Source organism: Herpailurus yagouaroundi, unplaced genomic scaffold, assembly GCF_014898765.1.
Source record: "Herpailurus yagouaroundi ecotype Mexico unplaced genomic scaffold, PumYag 166, whole genome shotgun sequence".
NCBI lineage: Eukaryota > Metazoa > Chordata > Mammalia > Carnivora > Felidae > Herpailurus > Herpailurus yagouaroundi.
The window spans coordinates 35,109,091-35,131,975 of record NW_024412407.1 but is presented as its reverse complement, the minus strand read 5'-3'; the positions used below and the strand labels follow the sequence as shown (position 1 = coordinate 35,131,975).

Sequence of the window (22,885 nt, the reverse complement as noted above, 5' to 3'; positions counted from 1 at the left end):
GCTCTCTTCCTCTCTTCTTTCCTCCCCTGTATTTCCTTATGGTTCCAGAACTCAGAATTCAAGTTAGTACCGTTCATAGTATGGTTTATCTGCATCATAGGTTTAACAGATCTGAAGGCTAATCTGAGGGTCAGCCACCATTTTCAATGTAGTCTCTCTGGGACAATGTGTTACAAGTGCCCCAGACATAATTTAGAATAGAAGTTTGAGGATGCAGGCCACAGATTTTTGGGGGAACAACTCACACAAAACTTTTTTTTTTTGACCTTCAGGAGCATGTTTATTGTGTCTGAGATGATACATCAGGTGCTCTCTGAGCTACAAAGGGTAAAAGGAAATCCTCTCATTACAAACTCACAAAGGTAAAAGGTAAAACATTTTTCACAACAGCATGAACCACATACTCAGAAATAGATCTGGGTTTAATACAAATGACGTCATTCCTAGTCATCTACGGCTACTTTTATAACTTCATACAGATAATGAATTAGGCTAAAATGCACTATTATATTTGGTAGACTTCAGGACCAGTATCCTTAATACATCACAAAATACATTTTGATATCCCAAAGAAGCAAGATTTGCAAGTAGGCATTTTAAACATAACTAATCTACAGCTACAAAGTTATACTCTTGACAGCATTTACCTTTTTGGGGTGTCTCCCAGTCTCCAAAGGATAAAAGCAGAGAGTAGAATCAGTACAACATATGGGGCGAGTGGGTGGCTCAGTCGGTTGAGCGTCCGACTTTGGCTCAGGTCATGATCTCCTCGCGGTCCGTGAGTTTGAGCCCCGCGTCGGGCTCTGTGCTGACAGCTCGGAGCCTGGAGCCTGTTTCGGATTCTGTGTCTCCCTCTCTCTCTGACCCTCCCCCGTTCATGCTCTGTCTCTCTCTGTCTCAAAAATAAATAAATATTAAAAAAAAAAAAAAGAATCAGTATAACATATACACAGAAGTCCGTATCGTAAAGGCTATAAAGATTTGCAGCACAATGAGAAGAGGATAAAACTTTTGATCAAAAGTTTTCAATCATTCCTCAGATTTCTTATTGTGCTTAAATATATGAAAGTAAATGCTGAGATGAACGTGTTATATTCAAGTGTCCATTCTTATAAGTAATTCAAAGCCTTATGTTGACCCTTCTCCTCTACCTTCTGTTTTCTTCACTATAGGTCTGTACTATGATTACTGATGCTCTGAAGATGACGACCCTCCTGTATCCCAATAAGATTCCTCGCCCTAGAAATACAAGCTTAACTGTGGTCTTCTAAACCCGAGCACCCAAGGAAATATCCAGGGAAGTTGGGAGCTGAAGAACCAGGGTACATTCCCACCTTGCCCCCTGCCCCAGTGCACTCTGGCTCACATTCCGTTTGGAGTGATTATGTCTATGGGGACAGAGGAAGATATGTTCCTACCTTTTACCTGAAAAGCACAGGGAGACACTGAAGGCATCTTGACTAAGTTCATATTTCTCCTTTGAGGAGCTGTAGCCGGAATATTTGGACATGGACCAAATTCTGAAAAATCAAGTTCAAAAGGACTGCGGTTGTGAGGCATAGCAAATGGTGTGTTGATAAATACAAAGCATAGTTATAAAGATGGAGAAATTCATTATGCTCCAGAAAGATATGGCTGTTAAGACTTTCCAGATGAACCAGAGAGTTGAGACCATAATTATTTAAGTGAAAAACCAATTTGGCCTTCCTATTCGAAGGTGGGAATATTAGAAGGATGATGTATTTGGGGCTTCCAGGCTGAGCTCCAACCACATATCTGAATGCCCCAGAAAGTATCCACAGATGCTGTATGTGTTTTTCCCTTCTGAATTATCCAGAAGATTGCCCTTCAGCCCATGCTTCGCTAACCTAGGGATAGGATCCACTCATTTAACTATTGTATGGGCTATAATTGCCACTTCAAATGAAAACCCAGGAAGCCAAATCCCGGCTGTTGAAAGTGTATAATTAGCTCCTTGTACAGCCTGACCCCACTGATTTTTCTGACGCATTTGGCCTGCAGTGTGCCCTTTCTGAGACCTCTAGTATCTTCTCCACAGCTGGAGATGCCCAAAACTGCACGCAGCACTTCCTGTGGGTGTGGTCTTACATTCTTAAGGCTGTGGGCTGAATGGATCGCCTTTCAACCACTCAGAGCCACAGTGACTTTTAAAATACGGGAGTGGATTATGAGTAGCTACCTCAGACATAAGAGGGTTCTCCCTCTTCTTTTTCTTTGTAAAAAATGATTTTGTGGTGGTGCCCTCTCAAGAAACACTATAATTGGTCAGCCTGGGGTACGTTAGTTGTCCTCCCAGATAACGTCATTAGCTATTCTCAGGAGAGGAAAGGCAGGGTATGCCCCTTGGGAGAATGACAACACTTGTTTCAAGTTGGGGAAGAGCCTGTGGTTCTTTTCCTGCGTTTGGGGGAAAGCGAACACACAATGTTCATTTCCTAGATACGGGATGTGCTGTGTGGCTGGCAGGTCATTTTCCACCATGTCACATCCTTCTGGTTGAAGGCAGCAGGGGCCAGGACAGGAAATGGCAAATTCTGAGAATGAGACCAGGCTTTCCCAGAGCAATCATTGGTTCTCTGGAACTATAAAGCATGCTCATCCAGAAACAGCCTCAGATTTTTCTTTCCTGGAGATAGCCAGAAGTGAATGGTAAGTGGGGGAGCCTAGAAGGATTCTGTCTGAAAGATTGCCATTGGGATTGTAATACTGGGGTTATATCCTTGGCCCCCTATATATTTTGTGTGACTTTACCTCATTTTGCTAAGAGGTCTCTTTACTTGGAAATTTATCACTGGTGAGTGGAATAATGGGGGCATGTGAATACAATTAAGACCTAGGAGTCAGGAGACCAAGATTCTAGATGGTTCTGTGAAGAGTCAGCTGTATTTAGAATGTGTCTGTGTTTCAATTTTCTCATCTTTCAGATGAGAATAATGATTCTACGCTGATATGTCACAGTATTGAAATTCTCTATTGCTATGGCTTATCTGCCACTTTTAAGAAGGTCCTAATAATGATGAGTACAGTGGTTATGAAGGTGGGGATCTTTGGCAACTAGGAAGGATATACTTTTACCCCAGATGTACAGTTGTCTCTCTTAGTCATCTCCAATTGGCTTCAACTCAACTTGGTACTAGGTAGCCCTCAGTGAGTTGTTAAAAATGTTGGATACTTTATTTCATTCAGTGGCTACTCATTTTTTTTTTTTAATGTTTATTTATTTTTGACAGAGACAGAGACAGAATGCGAGGGGGTTAGGGGCAGAGAGAGAGGGAGACACAGAAGCAGAAGCAGGCTCCAGGCTCTGAGCTGTCAGCACAGAGCCCGACGCTGGGCTCGAACTCACGAGCCGTCAGATCATGACCTGAGCCGAAGTCGGACGCTCAACCGACTGAGCCACCCAGGTGCCCCATTGGCTACTCATTTTTTAAGGAAGCGTTTGGAATAAAGAAACATAGCAGTATTCATTTACTGGAACTTAGTTTTTTTTTTTTAATTTTTTTTTCAACGTTTATTTATTTTTGGGACAGAGAGAGACAGAGCATGAACGGGGGAGGGGCAGAGAGAGAGGGAGACACAGAATCGGAAACAGGCTCCAGGCTCTGAGCCATCAGCCCAGAGCCTGACGCGGGGCTAGAACTCCCGGACCGCGAGATCGTGACCTGGCTGAAGTCGGATGCTTAACCGACTGCGCCACCCAGGCGCCCCATACTGGAACTTAGTTTTAATGAAGCACCCATCAAAGAGTGAGACTTTAAAAAGATGGCCCAAATAACATTTTAGGCTTGATTGTAAGGTAAGAGCCTGGAAAAACAACAAGCACAAGAGTTGCTTCAGGGAAGCATCTAATGTAGCAAAATTAGTTCCTTACATTTGATGGACAATATGATTTTTGAGTTTTGGGGGGACTTGTCTTTTTCACTCATCCCAGACGCAAAACAATGAATTGCAAAAGTGTTAGGATCCGAGTCTTCAGGTAAGGACAGGGCTTTGTGAACTGGTACAACCCACCACCTGTAAAGTGATGTTTTAAACAGAGCAGAGGCCTCAGTATTGCGGCAGAGTAATGCCTGCACCCCCTCCTCACTGAGCTTACCTCTTATTTAACAGTTAATAAAGCCCACCCTTAGCGTTCCCCGGGGGAGAGAAGCGGACGAGGGCATTGCATACGCGTTTTTAAGGTCCCGGGAACTAGGGTGCCTTGTCCCAGAGTACAGAACTGGTCCCTGCGCACCTGACCCACAGGACTCGCTGGAAAATGCCCCTCCCGTTCCCCCTCGCGTGGCAGTCGCTGCGGAGCCTCACTGGGGCGTGGGGGGAGCACCGAGACTCCGCGCTAACCGCGCGTCTGTGTCCCCGCAGGGCATGGAGAGGCCGGCGGCGCGGGAGCTGCAGGGCGCCGACGCGCTGCGCCGCTTCCAGGGGCTGCTGCTGGACCGCCGCGGCCGGCTGCACGGCCAGGTGCTGCGCCTGCGCGAGGTGGCCCGGCGCCTCGAGCGCCTCCGCCGGCGCTCCCTGGCGGCCAACGTGGCGGGCAGCTCGCTGAGCGCCGCGGGCGCCGTGGCCGCCATCGTGGGGCTCTCGCTCAGCCCGCTCACCCTGGGGGTCTCGCTGGTGGCGTCGGCCGTGGGGCTGGGCGTGGCCACCGCCGGAGGGGCCGTCACCATCACGTCCGACCTCTCCCTGATCTTCTGCAATTCCCGGGAGTTGCGCCGGGTGCAGGAGATCGCCGCCGCCTGCCAGGACCAGATGCGCGAGATCCTGAGCTGCCTGGAGTTCTTCTGCCGCTGCCAGGGCCGCGGGGACCGCCAGCTGCTGCAGTGCGGGCAGAACGCCTCCATCGCCCTCTACAACTCTGTCTACTTCATCGTCTTCTTCGGCTCACGTGGCTTCCTCATCCCCAGGCGGGCCGAGGGGGCCACCAAGGTTAGCCAGGCCGTGCTGAAGGCCAAGATTCAGAAACTGGCCGAGAGCCTGGAGTCCTGCACCGGGGCCCTGGACGAACTCAGCCAGCAGCTGGAGTCCAGAGTCCAGCTCTGCACGAAGGGCGGCCGTGGCCACGACCTCAAGATCTCTGCGGACCAGCCCGCGGGGCTGTTTTTCTGAGAACATCCTTTCCCCCTTGTGACCGAGGCCAGAAACCATCCCCATGGGATGCTCCAGATTTGTAGCTCCCTCAGGAAAACACCAAGTTGGATTAGGAGCTGAACTGAATGCAAAGGATGAGAAAAACTGTTCTTGAAATTGGGGGAAGGAGGGAGTCACAGACCTTCTTTCCCTAACACTAGGACATCCTGCCTGGGGCTGAGTGCTAGGGACTTTTTACTTGCCACATCCTGTGGGACATGTGACCCGAAAATTATTTTTCCTTTATCAAAACGATTCAGTCTCCACAACGGTGGCCGCTACTCTATTGAAGTTGTTTCAGGGTCCCTGCCACAGCGCAGGTGGTTTGAGCAGGTTGGGGAGGGTGCCACGCAGCCACCCTCTGGGTCCTCTCCAAGCCCCAGTAGGCTTTGAGGTCCTCAGAATGCCTGTGAGAGGAGACACTAGCTTTGAAACCTCTCTTTCAGATTTTCTGAGTGTAAAAGAACTCCAGAATCCAGAGCAAATCAGACCCCCTCTGAACGGGCAGGGCTCATCAGTGGGGTCATCAGTGGGGTGCTCTCCCACTGATGTGCCCTTCCCTCCCCTCTACTTGTACACGTTCTCAAATCCAGCCTGGGGCAGAGTGCATCTTCCTGGGTGGGGGAGGGAATCATATCCAGACCTCCAGATACCCTGGGAGAAAAACCAACTAAACAGTCCTCTAATTCCTGCCCCCTCACAACAGGAAGCAGAGGCCAAGGAAGATGAAGTGACTAACAGCTTCATTTACTGACATTCTGGTGTACAGAAGAGAGCAGTGGCTTGGAGTGAGACAGTGCTGGGTTTGTTACTGGCTCTGTTGCTGCTGTGTGATCTTGGCCAGTTCATTTCTCCGCGACTTGGCTTCCTGGTCTGTAGAACAGATGCTAAACCCTCACCCTGTTGCGAGGTATTAAGTGAGATTAAGGTGCCAAGGGCAGTGTCTGGCTCACAAAGTGTGGCCCCTGGACTGGCAACGTTAGAATCACCTGGGAACTTGTTAGAAAGGCAAATTCTTGGACCCAACTGTCAACTTAAGGGATCTGAAACTGGAGGTGGGGCCCATCAACCTGTGTGTAAGCAAGCCCACGGGGCGGGGGGTGGGGGGGGTGATTCTGATACCTATTAAGGTTTGAAAATCACCGCAGCAGATACTGGTATCCGACCCCCTTGTGGGCATTCATGAAGTTTTATGGCCTCCCTAGGGGCTCCGTGGTCTTCAGAGTCATTCACAGAAGGTCAAGGACAGACAGTGTCCCAAAAGCAAAAGAAAGAATGTGTTTGTGCGTGAGATACGTCAGTGCATCCTGGGGCAATTTCCCACCATGTGAAGTAAGGGATATAACATAATAATCCCTTTAGAGGGCAGTGTTGCCCAATCATTGTAGAAACTGGTACCTGAAGGACTGTGAACTTAATGCAGATTGACCTTTGTTACCTTCTATGAAAACCGCCAGACCATGTATTGTGTTTTTAATTTATTTTAAGTTTGTTATTTAATTACCGTTTATTATTTGCATTTAATTTTATTTAATCCCACACCACATTTAGGAAGTAATAGGAATAGCAGACTTCTGAATGGGAGACTATGGACGCTCTTTTAAGGAGATGAGGTTGAGTTTGCCTTCGTCAGGTGGCTCATGAGCTGGAAAAAGCATCGCTCTCCTTGAATAAGTCTCTCTCCGTTAGAGGGGACTTTCATTCCCCAGCAAAGGCGGGAAGTTCTGAACAGGGAGATGGGGCCGAATTTAAGTTTATCAGTGGAGGTTTGACTTGCGGGCTCTAGAAATGATGCAAGCATATTTATCCTGAAGGCAGTTGGCCAGCAAATAACACTTGATCTGAAAAGTGAACCTTTTATTCAGGGGAGAACCCCAATTTAGAGGCACGTGAAGGAAACACTCAGACCATGGGAAGTCTGATGTCCTATGAAGTTATGTCTTAGGGATGACAGACAAAATAGTTTGTGTCATGGTGGCGATGTGTCATATTTTCACTTTGAGATCCGTAAGGAATCTGTAAGCTGTCTCTAAGAAAATACGTATAACTTTTTCAATTTCCATTCCTACAACTGTAATGTTAAAAAATATGTCGAAAAGTCTTTGGGACCACACACGCAATACTTGGCTGTGTTATTTAATTATTTAACACGCTTTAAATTTATCCAGTCTACCCCCATCTTTCCCAAATGATAGCCGAGTGTCTGAGGAACTGTACTTTCAGTGCTGGGGGAAGGGGTTAGTGGTTGTAAATTTTTATTTTTACCACAAATTGCAATTGCTCTGTATCCTGGTTTCTTTTGAAGTTGGTACTGGTTTCTTTTTAAACTGGTGTCGTTTCTTAGCCTACCTTGCACAGATAGCTAGCATTGTAGATCACCAGAATGTACTTTGCATTGTCGTTTGTGTTATATCACACAGGTACAACCACTCCCTAACTCCAGCTTTTATTAAAGCTGAAGTTTGAGTTATAGTCTTCCAGTGGGTAGGTTGTTCCTTCCCTAAAAATAAACTGGGCATTTCAGGAAGCAGCAATAGCAAACTTTTCCTATCATTAGGGTACTTCCTATCACTAGGGGATATCAAAGTCATAAACTCCCAGTTATCATTTCAGTGGCCCTCTTTACACCTAAGGAAGAGTGTCTACTTTGGAACAACACTTCGCACATAATAGGAGCACAATAAATGCATTTGAATAATTTAATGAACTCTTTAGCTACATTAGTAGGAATTTGTCGATAATGAAAGCTTATCCACCCTCTTATGTGTCTGTTATAAAGATTGGAGCCTCTACCAGGATTTAGTCAATTTCAGTTAAATTGATCCTAGAGATAAATTTTTATTTTTTTTGTGGGAATGTCAATAAGGCTTTTCCTTAAGGCCTTCATTCTATAAACAAACAGAGTGAAATGGTATGTTGTAAAAGGAAGAAGGGAGAGGAGTATTTGGATTATAAGTGTATTTCAGGAAAATGTCCGAGTTTGAAAAATAAAAATTTTGTACTCGGGTCTAAGTGCGATTGTTAGTTTCTTGGGTTTCTAAATTGTTTGGATTTTTTTTCCCCCACAAAAAAGGAGGTTTATTTAGCTCTGCTTTTCAAGGATTCAGTAAAACTATGTTTTACTCTCTGAAAAAAATGGTCCTTAGCAAATATTCTGATCTTAATCACTTTGATGCATTTGCCCTCAGTCACCTGTCATTTCCAAGATGGCAAATGTCAAAGTCGAAAGTATTTACTGAGAGAAAAAAGAGAAGAGTGCTGTAGAAGCCACCCTACATCAGATAAGTTAAAGTCAGTCAACTTGATATATTTCTCATTCAATACCTTAGTGCGAAAAGAAAGTAGAGGGAAGTGAGACATTGAGATAAAAACATTGCGCAGAGATAAATGGGGATACAGTTCAATGCAGCAATTTCTGAATTCCACATTTTTTTTCCCACTGTAGCAAAATAAGTTCTTTCCTTTCATTGAAATAAATTACCCATTCCTCAGACTTCTTGACCTTTCTGTAACTAATTACCTAATCTCATGTCTGCCTGTGTATGAATTAATAACTTTGAAAAGGGGCAGATGTGTAATTATTTTCACTTAGAATATTCCATATCAAGCTGTATAATTTTTAAAAAGTAATCAACTCATATTACAGGAATTTTCTTATTATCTAGAAGTCTCAGCAAGTTTCAAAGCCTTTGGACACAATTACAACCTGGGAAGTAATTGAAAAGAAACCTAGAATCAGCTAAATCAGCCTTCACAAAAGCCAAGCACTAGAAAAAGGCAGAAAGGAAGGGTGAGGGGCAGGATCTCTATGAGGAAGGCAAAACTGTCCCAGAAATTTCCAGGAGATTTTACCTTGCAGGTAGCTGATCTTGACCATGGGAGGCCTGTTAGGAAATGCAGTAGTTTTAGCTACAAATTTGCTGCTCCAAATATACCTAGGATTCTTTTGTAAAGAAGAAAAGGAGGCTGGACATCGAGTGAGAGGTCCAGCAATCTAAGCAAAGAGTCTGTAATGGTTGCTGCAGTCTTTTGAGAACTTCTGTCCTGGAGGTGATCTCTGAGTGCCAGCCTCTGAGTCTCCACCTTGGAAACACCCCTGGGGCTGAATGTTGCATTATTAATGACTGTGCAACAACAACAACAAAAAAAGTCTGTGTTGGTAGGATTGTTTGCAAAGGCCAGCCACAAGCTGGGATCCTATCTTTGCTGAAGCATATGGTGTTCCTGTCGTGACAAGTGTCTTTTTAGTTAATTGCAATAAATCTCTCCTTGTTGAGTTGACAGGAGGTTGGGATGTTGCTTTTGGCTCCTGGCAAACTCAAATGAGAGAAGGTAAATCCTGCTGTGGTCTGGAATAGGACCAAGAGTGAGCCCTAAGATCTGAATGTTCCTTTAGCAAACAGAGAGTTTTAAGGAGAGGGCAAATCATGCTGATGAAGCAAGACCCCTGTAGGGGTTATGAAGGAACATTAGGGACCCTCAGCACCCCTGATCCTGACTGGCATTAGCATTAGGTTTTGGGGAGAAGGTCTTCCAACGTGCCTCTGCCTGCACTGGTAAAGCTTGTCTATACGAAGCTACATCTGCAAAGGACGGAGTTTAGTCCCATTTTGTATTTCCAGCGCAACCCCAGGGCTGGGAGTGCAGGCAGGCCCGTGACCTGATTTGCCCCAGAACCTTAGCGGTGACTCACAGCCGAGGCCTCTGCCTCCCAAGTACACGGGAGCAGTCAGAGTATGGCTCCTTCCAGCATTTGTGTGGATACAGTTGCCAAATTTACCAAAATTTTTGTAGATGGAGTCAGGCAAGGGTTGGTGATGTCTCAAATCTTTCTCTTAGGTTCAAATTTCTTTTTCCAGCCTCCCTGGTTGGCATGCAGACATTTATTCTGCCCTCACCTTGTTATTAAAACTGCACTCGTAGAGGCGCCTGGGTGGCTCAGTTGGTTGAGTGTCCGACTTCAGCTCAGGTTGACGAGTTCAAGCCCTATGTCGGGCTCTGTGCTGACAGTTCAGAGCCTGGAGCCCGCTTTGGATTCTACGTCTCCCTCTCTCTCTGCCCCTCCCCTGCTTGCGCCCTGTCTCTCTCTGTCTCAAAAGTAAATAAACATTAAAAAAAAAATTTTTTTTTAATGCACTTGTGAAATGTCGTTGAAGAACCATACTTTCCTTAGTGCTGAACAAAATGACATTTAGATGATAAATAAAAGATGTGGATATTTAATGATAACAGTAATAGCTAACATTTCTTGAAAACTTACTTGTTGTGAGTACAATTTGACAGGCATTATCACTTACCTTACAAAAATTTTACACACGTACACCATGTTTACCCCCATATTATTAGATAAAGAAAGTAAGGAAGTGGGAAGTCGTACAGTTAGCAAGAGGTGGCCCAGGCTTTGAATCCTGGCAGCCTGACTACAGAATTAGGCTCTTTAGCACTTCCGGGAGTGACTGTATTCATGATATAAAATGATAGCTCACAATGACAACACTATTAACAATAGGGTGACAGACTCATTCATTCATCCAGAAAACACTTACTGAGTACTAACCTACCAACCTCCTGCCTCCTGTCATTTGTCAGCAACGGAGACTGTGTTCTAGAATCTTACAGTGCTAACAATCCAGTAAGCCAGGTAGGGTAATCTTATGCCATGAGGTTGATCAATAAGAAACTAAAACGTAGCTGTGCAAATGGCTAGTATTTGCAAAAAACGAAAACAAAAACAAAAACAAAAACCAATGTGAGTATGATTTGAAAATGATCAAACTTCAGCTTAGATCATAAAAACTTGTGCACAGATATTTTGTAATGCTGTCCCAGATGTCCCAATCATGGCAAGATACTTGGGAACAAAACATCTAGAACGGAAGGACATGATTAATAAGAACTTTTTGCTAACTGCTGATGTGCTGGGAAGGCATCTTCAGAGACCACACAGACACGAATGAAGAAATGACTGGTTCAACAGGCTTTTCCAGCTCTTGTAGAAAAACCTCTGCAAATGAAACTTCTGGGGGTCATGCCACTGAAACCACCATAAAACCTGCTTGTTGGTTTTCTTCCCATTAGGGGTATGTACTCAATTCCACTGCAGTTGTATGGCCTATAACTACTGGAGGCTTGTGGGTGAGCAGATAGGTGTGAGTATGAATGAGATCTTAGGTATCATGAAACTATCCAAGATGATAATACTTTGTGCATGATTTGTGGTTGTTGTTTTAAGATTTTTTAAATTTTTTCATCCATTATTATTTTTTAACGTTTATTTAAGCATGACCTGAGCCGAAATCAAGAGTCAGACATTTAACCTACGGAACCACTGAGGCACCTCTAAGATTTTATTTTATTAAAAAAAAATTTTTTTTTCTCAACGTTTATTTATTTTTGGGACAGAGAGAGACAGAGCATGAACGGGGGAGGGGCAGAGAGAGAGGGAGACACAGAATCAGAAACAGGCTCCAGGCTCCGAGCCATCAGCCCAGAGCCTGACGCGGGGCTCGAACTCCCGGACCGCGAGATCGTGACCTGGCTGAAGTCGGACGCTTAACCGACTGCGCCACCTAGGCGCCCTTAAGATTTTATTTTTTTAAGGAACCTCCACATCCAATGTGGGGCTCGAACTCACAGCCCCAAGACTAGGAGGGGGTGTGCTCTATTGACTGAGCCAGCCAGACACCCCCAGGATGACTTGTTTTTTAACATTGTTCCCTGAGATTTTGCATAGTAAACACTATTAATTGCTTTTTTAAATGTTTATTTATTCTTGAAAAAGAGAGTGAGAGAGAGCGAGGGAAGGGCAGAGAGAGAGGGAGACAAAGAATCCAAAGCAGGCTCCAGGCTCTGAGCTGTCAGCACAGAGCCTAACATAGGGCTCAAATTCATGGACTTCATCTGAAGTCAGACGTTTAACTGACTTAGCCACCCAGGCTCCCCAACACTATTAATGGACTTTCATTCTTTCTAACTTCTCTGTAGCATTTGACATTGTTGATTACCTAGTCTTAAAATATCCTTCTCTCTTGAATTCTGTGATGCTGGTCTTTCTTATTTGTCTCTCTGTTTAGCTTCCTTGATAGCTTTCTCCTCCATTCCTGAGATTCGAAGGTTCTCTGAGCCACAGACCTGCCTCTATCATAGAGGCTTTCACTGAGTCCTACATGTCTATTCCTAGCATCTCACAGTCCTGGAGTGGATGTTGGTATGGATGAAACCAGTGACAAAGAATTCTCTTAGGGCAACTGAAATTGGTGTGTATTCCATGAGGTGCAAACAAAGGTGGAGGTCGTTGATGGAAGAAAACAGATTACAGGAGCGTGTGCAGAATTGAAAGCCCTAGCTGATTCCTCCTCATCAGAGTGCTGTACTTTGATGTCAGCCAGACATGGTTTTGCTCTTGACTGAACATCTAAGAGCAATCTGTTTGTGTCTCTTACACAGACTTATCACATGGTGCCTTTTATTAGAGATATTTGTGCATACCTCAAGGCTCTTGAAGGACAGACACAGTATCTCAGATAAGCTTCCCCACGGCATCTCTCCAGCTCCTGCTACAGGACATGCGCCATAAGCATTTGTTGAATGAATGAACAAATGAACCAGTGCTCTTTGTCCTCATGGATTGGCTGGCATTGCTTCCCAGCACACCTAACGCTAGACATCTCCTCCCCCTCGGCAAAACTGGTGCAGTTTCACAACGCTTCCACGTCTATCAAAGGTAGCAGTGGAATCCCAGGCTCCTACCTTGAATTCTCACTGTCTTTTTTTTTCTTTAAAATTTTTTTAAAATTTATTTTTGAGAGCGAGAGATACAGAGCACGAGTGGGGGAGGGGCAGAGAGAGAGAGAGAGAGAGAGAGAGAGAGAGACCCAGAATCTGAAGCAGGCTCCAGGCTCTGAGCTGTCAGTACGGAGCCCGATGTGGGGCTCGAAATCGTGAACGAGATCATGACCTGAGCTGAAGTCAGACACTCAACTGACTGAGCCACCCAGGCACCCCTCACTTCATTTCTAGATCTTCCCCTTCCTTATTTCTATGATAAGGTTTTGCCAAAGGATTGCTTTCCTATTAAATGTCTCTCAACTCCATTTTGATCAATTCCACTGCTATCACGACTCATCTAGGCTTTTACCCCCAACACCTGCAACCATCTTCTATCTGGTTCTCCTGATTTGAGGTTCTTCCTGCTCAAATTCATGCTATACTCCAATCTTTGATTCATTTACATGAATTACAGATTTTCTCATATTCCAACCCAAGGGAATGTAACCTTAAAACTTGACTCTGACTTTGAGTATACATCCAGAAAGGTTTTGAGTGGCTGTGGTATTTGTTATGTTTTAACAGTATACTACGACTGGTGATACTGTGAAGGGCTAAGATGAACTTGATTCTGTGGTTTTAATGACAAAACAATGATGTGGTTTGGGGACTTTACGAGAAGAGCTGAATCAGGAAGAAAAGGTCCAAGAAGAGTGGTGGTGGAAGGAAGCCTGTGAGGGGGAGAAAGGAGGAAAGCAGAGAGAGAGGAGCCAGGTTGGGCAGACTCAGGCCAGAACTAGGTAGATATCCTCCATGAAACTGCAGGCTTGGTGGTTTTGTTTTTTTTTTTTTTTTCTTTCAGTTTCATTGAGATGTAATTGACAAACAGCCTCATTTAAGTTATATGATGAACTGACTTACATGTATTGCAAAATTATTACTATAATGAGTTTAGTTAACCTCCATTATCTCATATAGATGCAAAAAAAAAAAAAACCCAGAAAATATTTTTTTCCTTGTGATGAGAACTTTTAGGATCTACTAATCTCTCAGCGACTTTCCAATATACTTTACAGCAATGTTACCTATAGTTGTCATATTGTACATTACATCCCTGTTACTTATTTCTCTTATAACCAGAAGTTTGCAGCTTTTGATTACTTTAATCCAATCCCCCTTCTCCTGCTCCTGCCTCTCTCGCGTGGTTTTTTAATTCCGCATATAAGTGAGATCATACAGTGTTTGTGTTTCTCTGTTTGACTTATTTCGCTTAGCATAATGCCCTCAAGATCCATCCATGTTGTCACAAATTGCAATATTTTTTTCTTTTTTTATGGCTAAATAGAATACTGTTGTGTGTGATACACACACACACACACACACACACACACACATATATATATATATATATATATCACATACACAAACACCCCAAGTCCAGCCCTAGGTCACCATTGAATCATAAATCCGTGGTGCTGACCTCTGAAAGCTTTCCTCCCTAGAGTGGCCTCCTTTAAAAGGGGTGTTTCCTAAAGGGGAGAAGACTTCAGGTAGTACTTCTCACCTCTTCAGTATGACCAGCTCTTTGAGCTTTCTTCTGTAGCTGTTGATCCACATTGACCACCCAGGACAGCACTGGAGTGTGGGGTCTTTCACACCATTTCCTTTGGTGCGCGGGAGCTAGTAAGAGAGAGAGTTTTCCTCTCTGCACCATGGTCAGGTTGGAGCTTGTCCCCACACCCTTGCCTTATAAGTGGAAGGATGTTGGGCTTCTCCTCTCCTCGCCAGGATGACCAATCTGGGCCCAGGGTAATATAATCTGTTTCCAGAAGCGCAATCTAATTTACTGCTTCTTTTACACACAAGCATATAACCTTTTCACTTGAGAACGGCTGTTTTGTCGTTCCTCTTCCTTGTTCCCTCCCAGACACATGACACACCCATAGACAGGTAGATATTCATTCATTCAACAAGGTATTTACGGAGTGCTCACTATATGCTAGGTATTTTTCTAGGCGTGAGCACAGAGATGTGAACAAAATAGCCAAATATCTCTTCTATCATGGAATGTGGAACGTGTAGTCTAATGATGACAGGGAATGCAGACATAAGAAAAGAAGTAAATATCTAGTTTGTAAGATAGTGTGTATTTGTTTCCTTTTGGGGCTGTAATGAATTGCTGCGGACTTAGTGGCTTAAAACCACCACACACATTTATTTTCCTACAGTCAGAAGTCTGACACGGGCCTCTCTGGGCTAAAATAAAGTAGCTGGTGGGGCTAGGATTCTTTCTGGAGGCTCTAAGGGAGAATTGTGTTTTTTTGCCTTTTCTGTCTTCTAGAGGCTGTTGCATTCTTAAGCTGGGACCCTCTTCCTTCCTCTTCAAAGCCTGCGATGACGGGTTGAGTCCTTCCATTACATCATTCTGGCTTCCTCTTCTGCCTTTTCTTCCACTTTCCTGGACCCTTGTGATTACACTGGGCCTACCTGGACAGTCTATCATAATCTCCCTATTTTTTAAAAATGTTTATTCATTTTTGAGAGAGAGAGAGAGAGAGAGCGTGAGTGGGAGAGGGGCAGAGAGAGAGAGTGAGACACAGAATCGCAAGCGGGCTCCAGGCTCTGAGCTGTCAGCACGGGGCTCGAACTCATAAACTGTGAGATCATGACCTGAGCTGAAGTCTGATGCTTAACGACAGAGCCACCCAGGTGCCCCCTAATCTCCTATCTTAAGGTCAGCTGATTAGCCATCTTAATTCCATCTGCAATGTGATTCCCCCTTGCCAAGTAAGAGAATGTGTTCACAGATTCTGGAGATTAGGATGTGCACATCTTTGGGGGCCATTATTCTGCTTACTCTGTGGCGATAAGTGCCATGGAGAAAAGCCAAGCAGGGACAGGGGAGACAGTGCAAGGGCAGGGGAGGTGCTGCAAGGCCTCAACGGGAAAGTCACATCCGAGTGAAGACCTGACGCTGGCGTGTGGGAGAGAGCCATGCGGGCGCCCGAGGAAAGAGCACACCAGGCTGAGGTGACCAGAAAGGACAGGGCTTCTGAGGCAGAAGCATGCTAGATGTGATTTGGGGAGGGAAGAAGATCAGCGTGGCTGCAGTGGGGCAGGGAAGGGGAGCAGGTGGGCGATGAGTTCAGAGCCAAGTGGTAGGGCTCTGTGGACTGCTGGAGGACTGACTTGTACTCTGAGGGAGGTGGAAAGTCATTGGAAGTTTCCGAGCAGGGCAAGGATCTGATCAGACTTATGTTCTAAAAGGATCCCTTTGGTGCTACATTGAGAATTCCCTGCAGAGGGACGAGAGTAGAGGCAAGAAGACCAAATGGGAGGCTATTGCAATATGGCAGGTGGGAGATGTTGGTAGCTGGCAGTGGAGAAGAGTAGTAAGATTCTAGGTATATTATCGAGGTAGACCAACAGGATTTGCTGATAGTTTAGATGTGGGAAGTGGGAGACAGTAAGGACTTGGGCCTGAACGGTTGAGATGGGTGACATTGCCATTTCCTCACCTGGGGACAGCTGTGGGTGGGGAGGAGTGGGATCAGGAGTGTTCCATTTTAGAGACGTTAAGTTTGACACACTGGAGACATTCAAGAAGAAAGACAAGTAGACAGTTGAATAAATGAGTCTGGAGCTTTAGGAGGACTTAGACAAGAGTTATGAATGTAAGGATCCTTAGCAAATAGGTGGCAGTTGAGCAATTAGGTTGGATAAGACACTTCAGGAGTGAGTCGACATAGACTATATAGGGAATAGCTCTAAGGACTCAGCTCAGGGCTTGCCAACCTTTAGAATGAGGGGTGCCTGGGTGGCTCAGTCGGTTAGGCATCCGACTCCTGATTTCAGCTCAGATCATGATCTCATGGTTGTGAGATCGAGCCCCCCATCACCAGGCTCTGCACTAACAGCACAGAGCCTGCTTGGGATTCTTTCTCTTCTCTCTCTCTGCCTCTGCCTCTCTCTCTCTCTCTCTCTCTCTCTCTCTCAAATCACATTTAAAAAAACTATTTAGAGTGAGGAGTTGGTGGGGATGAGGGAGAGCTAGCTAGGAAGATAGAAGGAGTGGTCATCAGGGCCGAAGAAAAACTTTGGAAGCCAAGTGAAAAGGATTTTTCGGGGAGGAGGGAGCCAAAGGTTTCTGGAGAATCAAGTAAAATGAAGAATAAGAATTGGGCATTGGGTTTAGCAGCATGGAGGTCACTCATGACCTTGACATGAGAACTATCTGTGGAAACAATGGGGACAAAAGCCTTACTGAAGTGGATTTGAGAGACAGGATTGGAAACAGCATGTACAGACAACTCTCTTGAAGGGTGTTGCTGTCGAGGGGAACAGAGAAGTGGGCAGTAGCTGGAGGGGGATATGGGGTCATGAGAAATATTTTGTAAGATGAAGAGAAATCATAGTACGTGTGGTGTGTGCTGTGGGAATGATCCAGGGGAGAGGGAAAAAGTGATGGTGTGGGAGAGAAAATGGAGACTTTAGAGGAGTGTTCTTGAGAAAGTAAGAGGACAGGGTTTGGCCCAAGTGCACAGTAGGGTTTGGCCTTCACTCGTAGGGGCACTGAGCACACCTTCTCCAAACAAGAGGGAAGGCCGTGGGGCAGGCAGGTGATAAGGTTGGCGTGGGAACTCGTGGAAGATCTCTTCATTTTTCCCCGAATAGGAAGCAAGGTCATCGGTTGAGACTAACAATGGGAGAGGGTGTATTGAATGGTTGGGAGGATGTCTAGGATAGCAGGACAGACAGCAGACAGACACAGGAAATGTGCTAGGCTCACCAGGCCGCGTGCGGCGCCACTTACAGAGGGCAGCTGAGGAGCGTGTTTTAATTGTGTAGAATCGGGGAAGCGTGGTTTCTTCTCAGCAGTCCTGCCACTTAGGTTCTAAGGTGCAAACAATAGAGGCTCTTCCAGCCAATTTAGCAGAACATATTAGGAAGCTCACAGAATCTCCAAAGGGGTGCAAGCGAGGCTTGGGGGTAATGCTGCCGGGAACAATACTCAAACCTTGTGACGTCACCACATCAGCGGAAACTCCTCCGCAGCTGTCGCTAAGCTATGACACCTCAGACTGCATCTACCTGACCTGCACAGGCTGTTGACCCCAGGACCTCTGCCCCCCCCTTCCCCCCGCTGCCCCCTTAGCTGCCAATGACAGGGACCACTTCCTTGCATTGCTCTGTTCTAAACTAAGCCCTGGCAGGGGTATTCCTGTTTGTAGATACTGTGTCCTAGCAGTGAGGGAGGGTGGGCGAGTGAGTGTTTGGTTTCTACTTAAGGAGACGAATTGTACCTGGGTGGCTCAGTGGGTTAAGCTTCTGACTTTGGCTCAGGTCTCACCGTTCATGATTTCGAGCCCCACATCCCGCTCTGTGCTGACAGCTCAGAGCCTGGAGCCTGCTTTGAATTCTGTGTCTCCGGCTCTCTCTGCCCCTCCCCTACTGGCATTCTGTCTCTCTCAAAAGGAAATAAACATTAAAAGAAAAAAAAAGATGTTGGACTATCACTGGGATGAGAAATGTCCAGGAAAGCAGTTAATGTTTTATTTTATATTTGTTTCAAACATCTAGACATCAAACTCATTGTACTTAAAATCACATGCTTCTATTTAAAAGTGCGGCTGGAGGGGTGCCTGGGTGGCTCAGTCGGTTAAGCATCTGACTTCGGCTCAAGTCATGATCTTGTGGTTCGTGAGTTGGAGCCCCGCTTTGGGCTCTGTGCTGACAGCTCGGAGCCTGGAGCCCACTTCGGATTCTGTGTCTCCCTCTCTCTCTGCCCCTCTGCCACTCGTGCTCTCTCTCTCTCTCTCTCTCAAAAATAAATAAAAACATTAAAAATAAGTTTTTTATGTTTAAACTTTTTTAAAAAGTTTTTTATGTTTTAACTTATGTTAAAAATAAGTTTAAAAGTGCAGCTGGAAGCTGCTGTGTATTATTATTTCACTGTGGCAATGGTACCTGCATTGCCAAGGAATTACAAAAACACCTCTATTTCTAGCAATTTGTTAAATTGTGCATGCATTAACAATAAAACACTTATGTAAGAGGCTTGTGAAACAACCAGGAAACCAGGAAATGAGACAAAGCTGCCTTTCCTTTGTCAGCCACCCCGCAGTATGAACTGACCTTGAAGCTTTAGCCTTTGTGGTTTTCTACGTAAGGATTGTAACATACCATTTGAATTTCCTGCTTGTTGTCGACTTCAGGTTAATTCCATTCTTTCTATGTTTTGTTTACGTCTTAGAATATCGTCCTTTGCTCTTAAATTCTTAAGTCTGAAACACCAGACTTTTTGCGGGTCCCAGACATAAAAATCTCTTATCTGAAAGGCCTAAGGATGGTGGTAGACCAAGGGGTTCTGGCTAATGTTCAAGGGACCAAATGGCAGGGTGGCTTTACTGCCACGCTGAGCTAGCTGCTCTTAGCCACCGCTTACGGGGTGGTGCCCATCACGGGAGCGGCTGTATGCGGCCTTGTCAGATTGGATTCAGAAACTCCCGTGATCCATATAATTAGGAAATAAGTAGGCTCTGGGGATTTGCTCATGATAAGCTCACTCATAGGAGACTAATCTACAAACCAGTCTCATTCATTCATTGGGCAACTATTTGCTGAATGCTTATTCTCTGCTAGGCACTGGGCATTGCAAGGGAATAGCACAGTTGGGGTCGCCGCTCTTATAGAGCATGCAGTCTGCTGGGACAGCAGACAAGGAGAAAGTCCATTTTGGGCCACGGTGGTAGTGATGGGAAGGGAGAAGTAGAGGGACTCAAGGAGTCTGTAGGACTTGCTGATGCGGAGGCTGGAGGGAAAGAAGAGGTGCGAGGGGGAGGATGGAGAGAGAAGCTGGTGTGGGGGAGAAATCCAGATGCCAACGTTGTAATGTTCATTGGGAGATAAGGTCTAGTTGAGATTCAAAACTAATTATCCACAGAAGAGATGCCTTTTGGGGTATGTGCACTACACAGGAGACAGAATAATTTGCTTCAGCTAATTGAAAAATTTAAGGACATATTACTTATATTTCTACCTCCCTTAGCCATACTAGGGATAGCCTAGTGGCAATACAGTGTGGTGGTAAGATTGGGAGCTCTGGAGCCTGTCTGCTTGGGTTTGAGTCTTAGTTCCTCCAATAACCATTCCCTTCTGAACATGACCTCACTCCCTTTATCTGCCCACGTATTTGCCCCTCTTCCAGTGCTTCCTAGCTATGTAAAGGTTCCAGCCCATTTCTCCTCGCTTAAGCCAGACACTGGGGACCATCGACGGATCCCCGGCCTTCATCTTCTGAGTTAAATCAATCATGAGGATTTATCTAACCTCTCCATACCCTTTGAGTTTGTCCATTTCTCTCCAACCCATTTCTCTCCTGCCCCTTCCTGGTCCCAAATACCATCATCTTTGGCTTGATAACTGGTAAGTGATATTTCTGCATCCATCTCCCCTGACCCAATCTTTTCTGCACTGCAGCCGCCTGTCTGAGTGATCTTTTCAAATGTGTCTCTGCCCAAATCTCTTCAAAGGCTTCCTTCCCATCGCCCTTAGCATAAAGCCCCAGATCCCCAGATCCTTTACATGGCCCATATGGTCCTAGACATTCAGTTCCCTACCTAGACTGCCAGCTTCCCCCTAAATCGTCATCTTATCATCTCTGTAAGCTTCATCTGATCTTTTATTTTTTCCCACCACAGAGCCAAACCTAGAAGAAGCCTAACCACCCCCTATTCCCACACAGCTGGTCAATTTCAGGTCTCAGTTTAAAAGCCACTTCCATAGGGAAAATGGCCATGATTCACAGATAAAGATTAGGTCATCCCCTTGCTTTTTCCCTCGGTATCTTTCATCTCACTTGTGATTACTTTTCTGTGTAATCTTCTTCCTTCCTTCCTTCTTTCTTTCTTTCTTTCTTTCTTTCTTTCTTTCTCTTTCTTTCTTTCTTTCTCTCTTCTTAAGTTTATTTATTTATTTTGAGAGAGAGAGAGAAAGAGGGAGTGTGAGCAGGGGGAGAGGCAGAGAGAAAAGGAAATAAAGAGAATCCCAAGCAGGCTCTGCCTCGTCAGCATGTAGTCTGATAAGGGGCTCAAACTCATGGATCGAGAGATGGTGACTTGAGCCGAAATCAGGAGTTGGACACTTAACTGACTGAACCACCCAGGCGCCCCAACTTTCTTCTTATTTTTTTATTTTTTTTTTTTCCTTCTTATTTTTTAAACAGGCGTCTGCCCAACTGGAGCACAGGTTTCATGCTTCCTTCTGGATCCTGATGTCTGGCCCAAGGTCTGACATAATGTTTGAGAATTTTTTGAACAACAAAAAAAGAAACAAACACCGATTCCTCCGCATTTTAAGAAGCATTTAAGAATTTCAACCTAGAATCAAAAAGAAAAAGAAAGCAACAAACAACTGGGACTAGTTATCTTTTTTCCTCTAGACACAGATTGGTTATGTCACTAAGTAATTTGCACGTCAACTCTCTTTCTTCTGAATTCCACGTAGACTGTCCTCTTGTTTTTACCCTCGTTATAACATTATAAGACTCAGAACAGATTTTTAATTCATCAGTTAAACATAATTTTCTGACTGATTAAGTTTGGCACTGGATCCTTCTTGACGAATACAGAACACTTTCAGAACTGAATGGGAGCCGTCTGTCTCCACAGCAGACTACGGGGTATGCAGCTGCGGCAGGGGGGAGGGTGGATTTTGAGCAGAAACTGATGAGCAACAGATTCTTGTCTGTGTCTTCCACGGAAGCCTTGTCTCTAAGTTTGGGAGCTCACTTCGCGTTTGGTCCAGGAGCCCCCGCTGTCCTTATGCCCCACAGCAGCCCAGTGTCCCTGTCCTGCTGGAGGCTGTGCCATGGTCCTCCCCTTATCTGCCAGGTACAGTGGCCACAGTGTCTGGAGCCCAACATACTTTTAGAGGCCCACAAAAAAGGTTTTATTTAAAAAAAATTTTTTTTAACGTTTTATTTATTTTTGAGACAGAGAGAGTCAGAGCATGAACGGGGGAGGGGCAGAGAGAGAGAGGGAGACACAGAATCGGAAGCAGGCTCCAGGCTCTGAGCCATCAGCCCAGAGCCCGACGCGGGGCTTGAACTCACGGACCTCGAGATCGTGACCTGAGCCGAAATCGGACGCTTAACCGACTGAGCCACCCAGGCGCCCCCAAAAAGGTTTTAATTTCTTTTAACATCAAAGGGGGGGAAAAAAGGACTTTTACATCAGAGGAACTATTTTAATACGGAATATTTATGTATTTGTCCTTATGCTCATGCAGCCTTAAAATATACTTGTTAGTGATTTTTTTTTTTTTTTTTTTTTTTTGTGGAGAAAGGGGCATATGAAAGCAGGAGTGTGTGGGAGCCTGCGAAAGGCTTTCAGAGTGGGGGTTGGGGGCAGTCACTTTGCCCTGTCCTTCTGGAGCCAGTATATTGTTTCAGGCTTGCTTTTCCCCCTCACCATTTTGAGTGTTTATTTGGATTTCCTCTTCAATCTTCCTCATTGTTCTAAAGTACAGGATGTGACACCGCTCAGTTACTAGAACGACCTCTATTATATCCCTGACCAGAGTATAAATATCCCAGCTACTCCAAGCCTGGTAGGAATAGGCAGAAGCAGACAGTCCCCTCAGTTGAAGCAGGTTCTTCTCTGTGGAAGCTTCTGTGGTCACCCTGCTGGTCTGACATGAATCGTGTCACCCAGGTGGGTGCTGGTTGAGGCCCAAACCTTGCCGGCACACCCCGGGACCAAGGAATGGTGCAACCAGGCCGTGTTGTCTTGACATCCCTCTGCACCTCGGGGACGCCGGCACGAGAGGAAGTTTTAACAATAGCTGATGCTTGAATTATCTGAGAACAAACAAAAAATTTTTGCTTGGCTGAAAAGGACAGGTTTTTTGTTTTTTTAAAAAATATGTTTTAGGGGCGCCTGGGTGGCTTGGTTGGCTAAGCATCCGACTT

The 22,885-nt window shown here is 45.2% G+C and overlaps 1 protein-coding gene across 9 annotated transcripts in view; it reads left to right on the top strand.

The window, feature by feature from the left end:
• APOLD1 (apolipoprotein L domain containing 1) overlaps positions 1 to 9,281 on the top strand; it is a 62,295-nt gene extending 53,014 nt beyond the window's left edge. For 8 of the 9 annotated variants that reach the window (XM_040488883.1, XM_040488886.1, XM_040488884.1 and 5 more), the window contains 2 exons: positions 1,173 to 2,670; positions 4,384 to 9,281. In XM_040488883.1, the coding sequence (XP_040344817.1) occupies positions 2,668 to 2,670; positions 4,384 to 5,127 (747 nt within the window). In that variant the 5' untranslated portion in view covers positions 1,173 to 2,667 and the 3' untranslated portion in view covers positions 5,128 to 9,281. The remainder of the gene's footprint in view (positions 1 to 1,172; positions 2,671 to 4,383) is intronic. The other variant, XM_040488887.1, reaches the window with a different exon arrangement.
• The last annotated feature ends 13,604 nt before the right edge of the window (positions 9,282 to 22,885 follow it).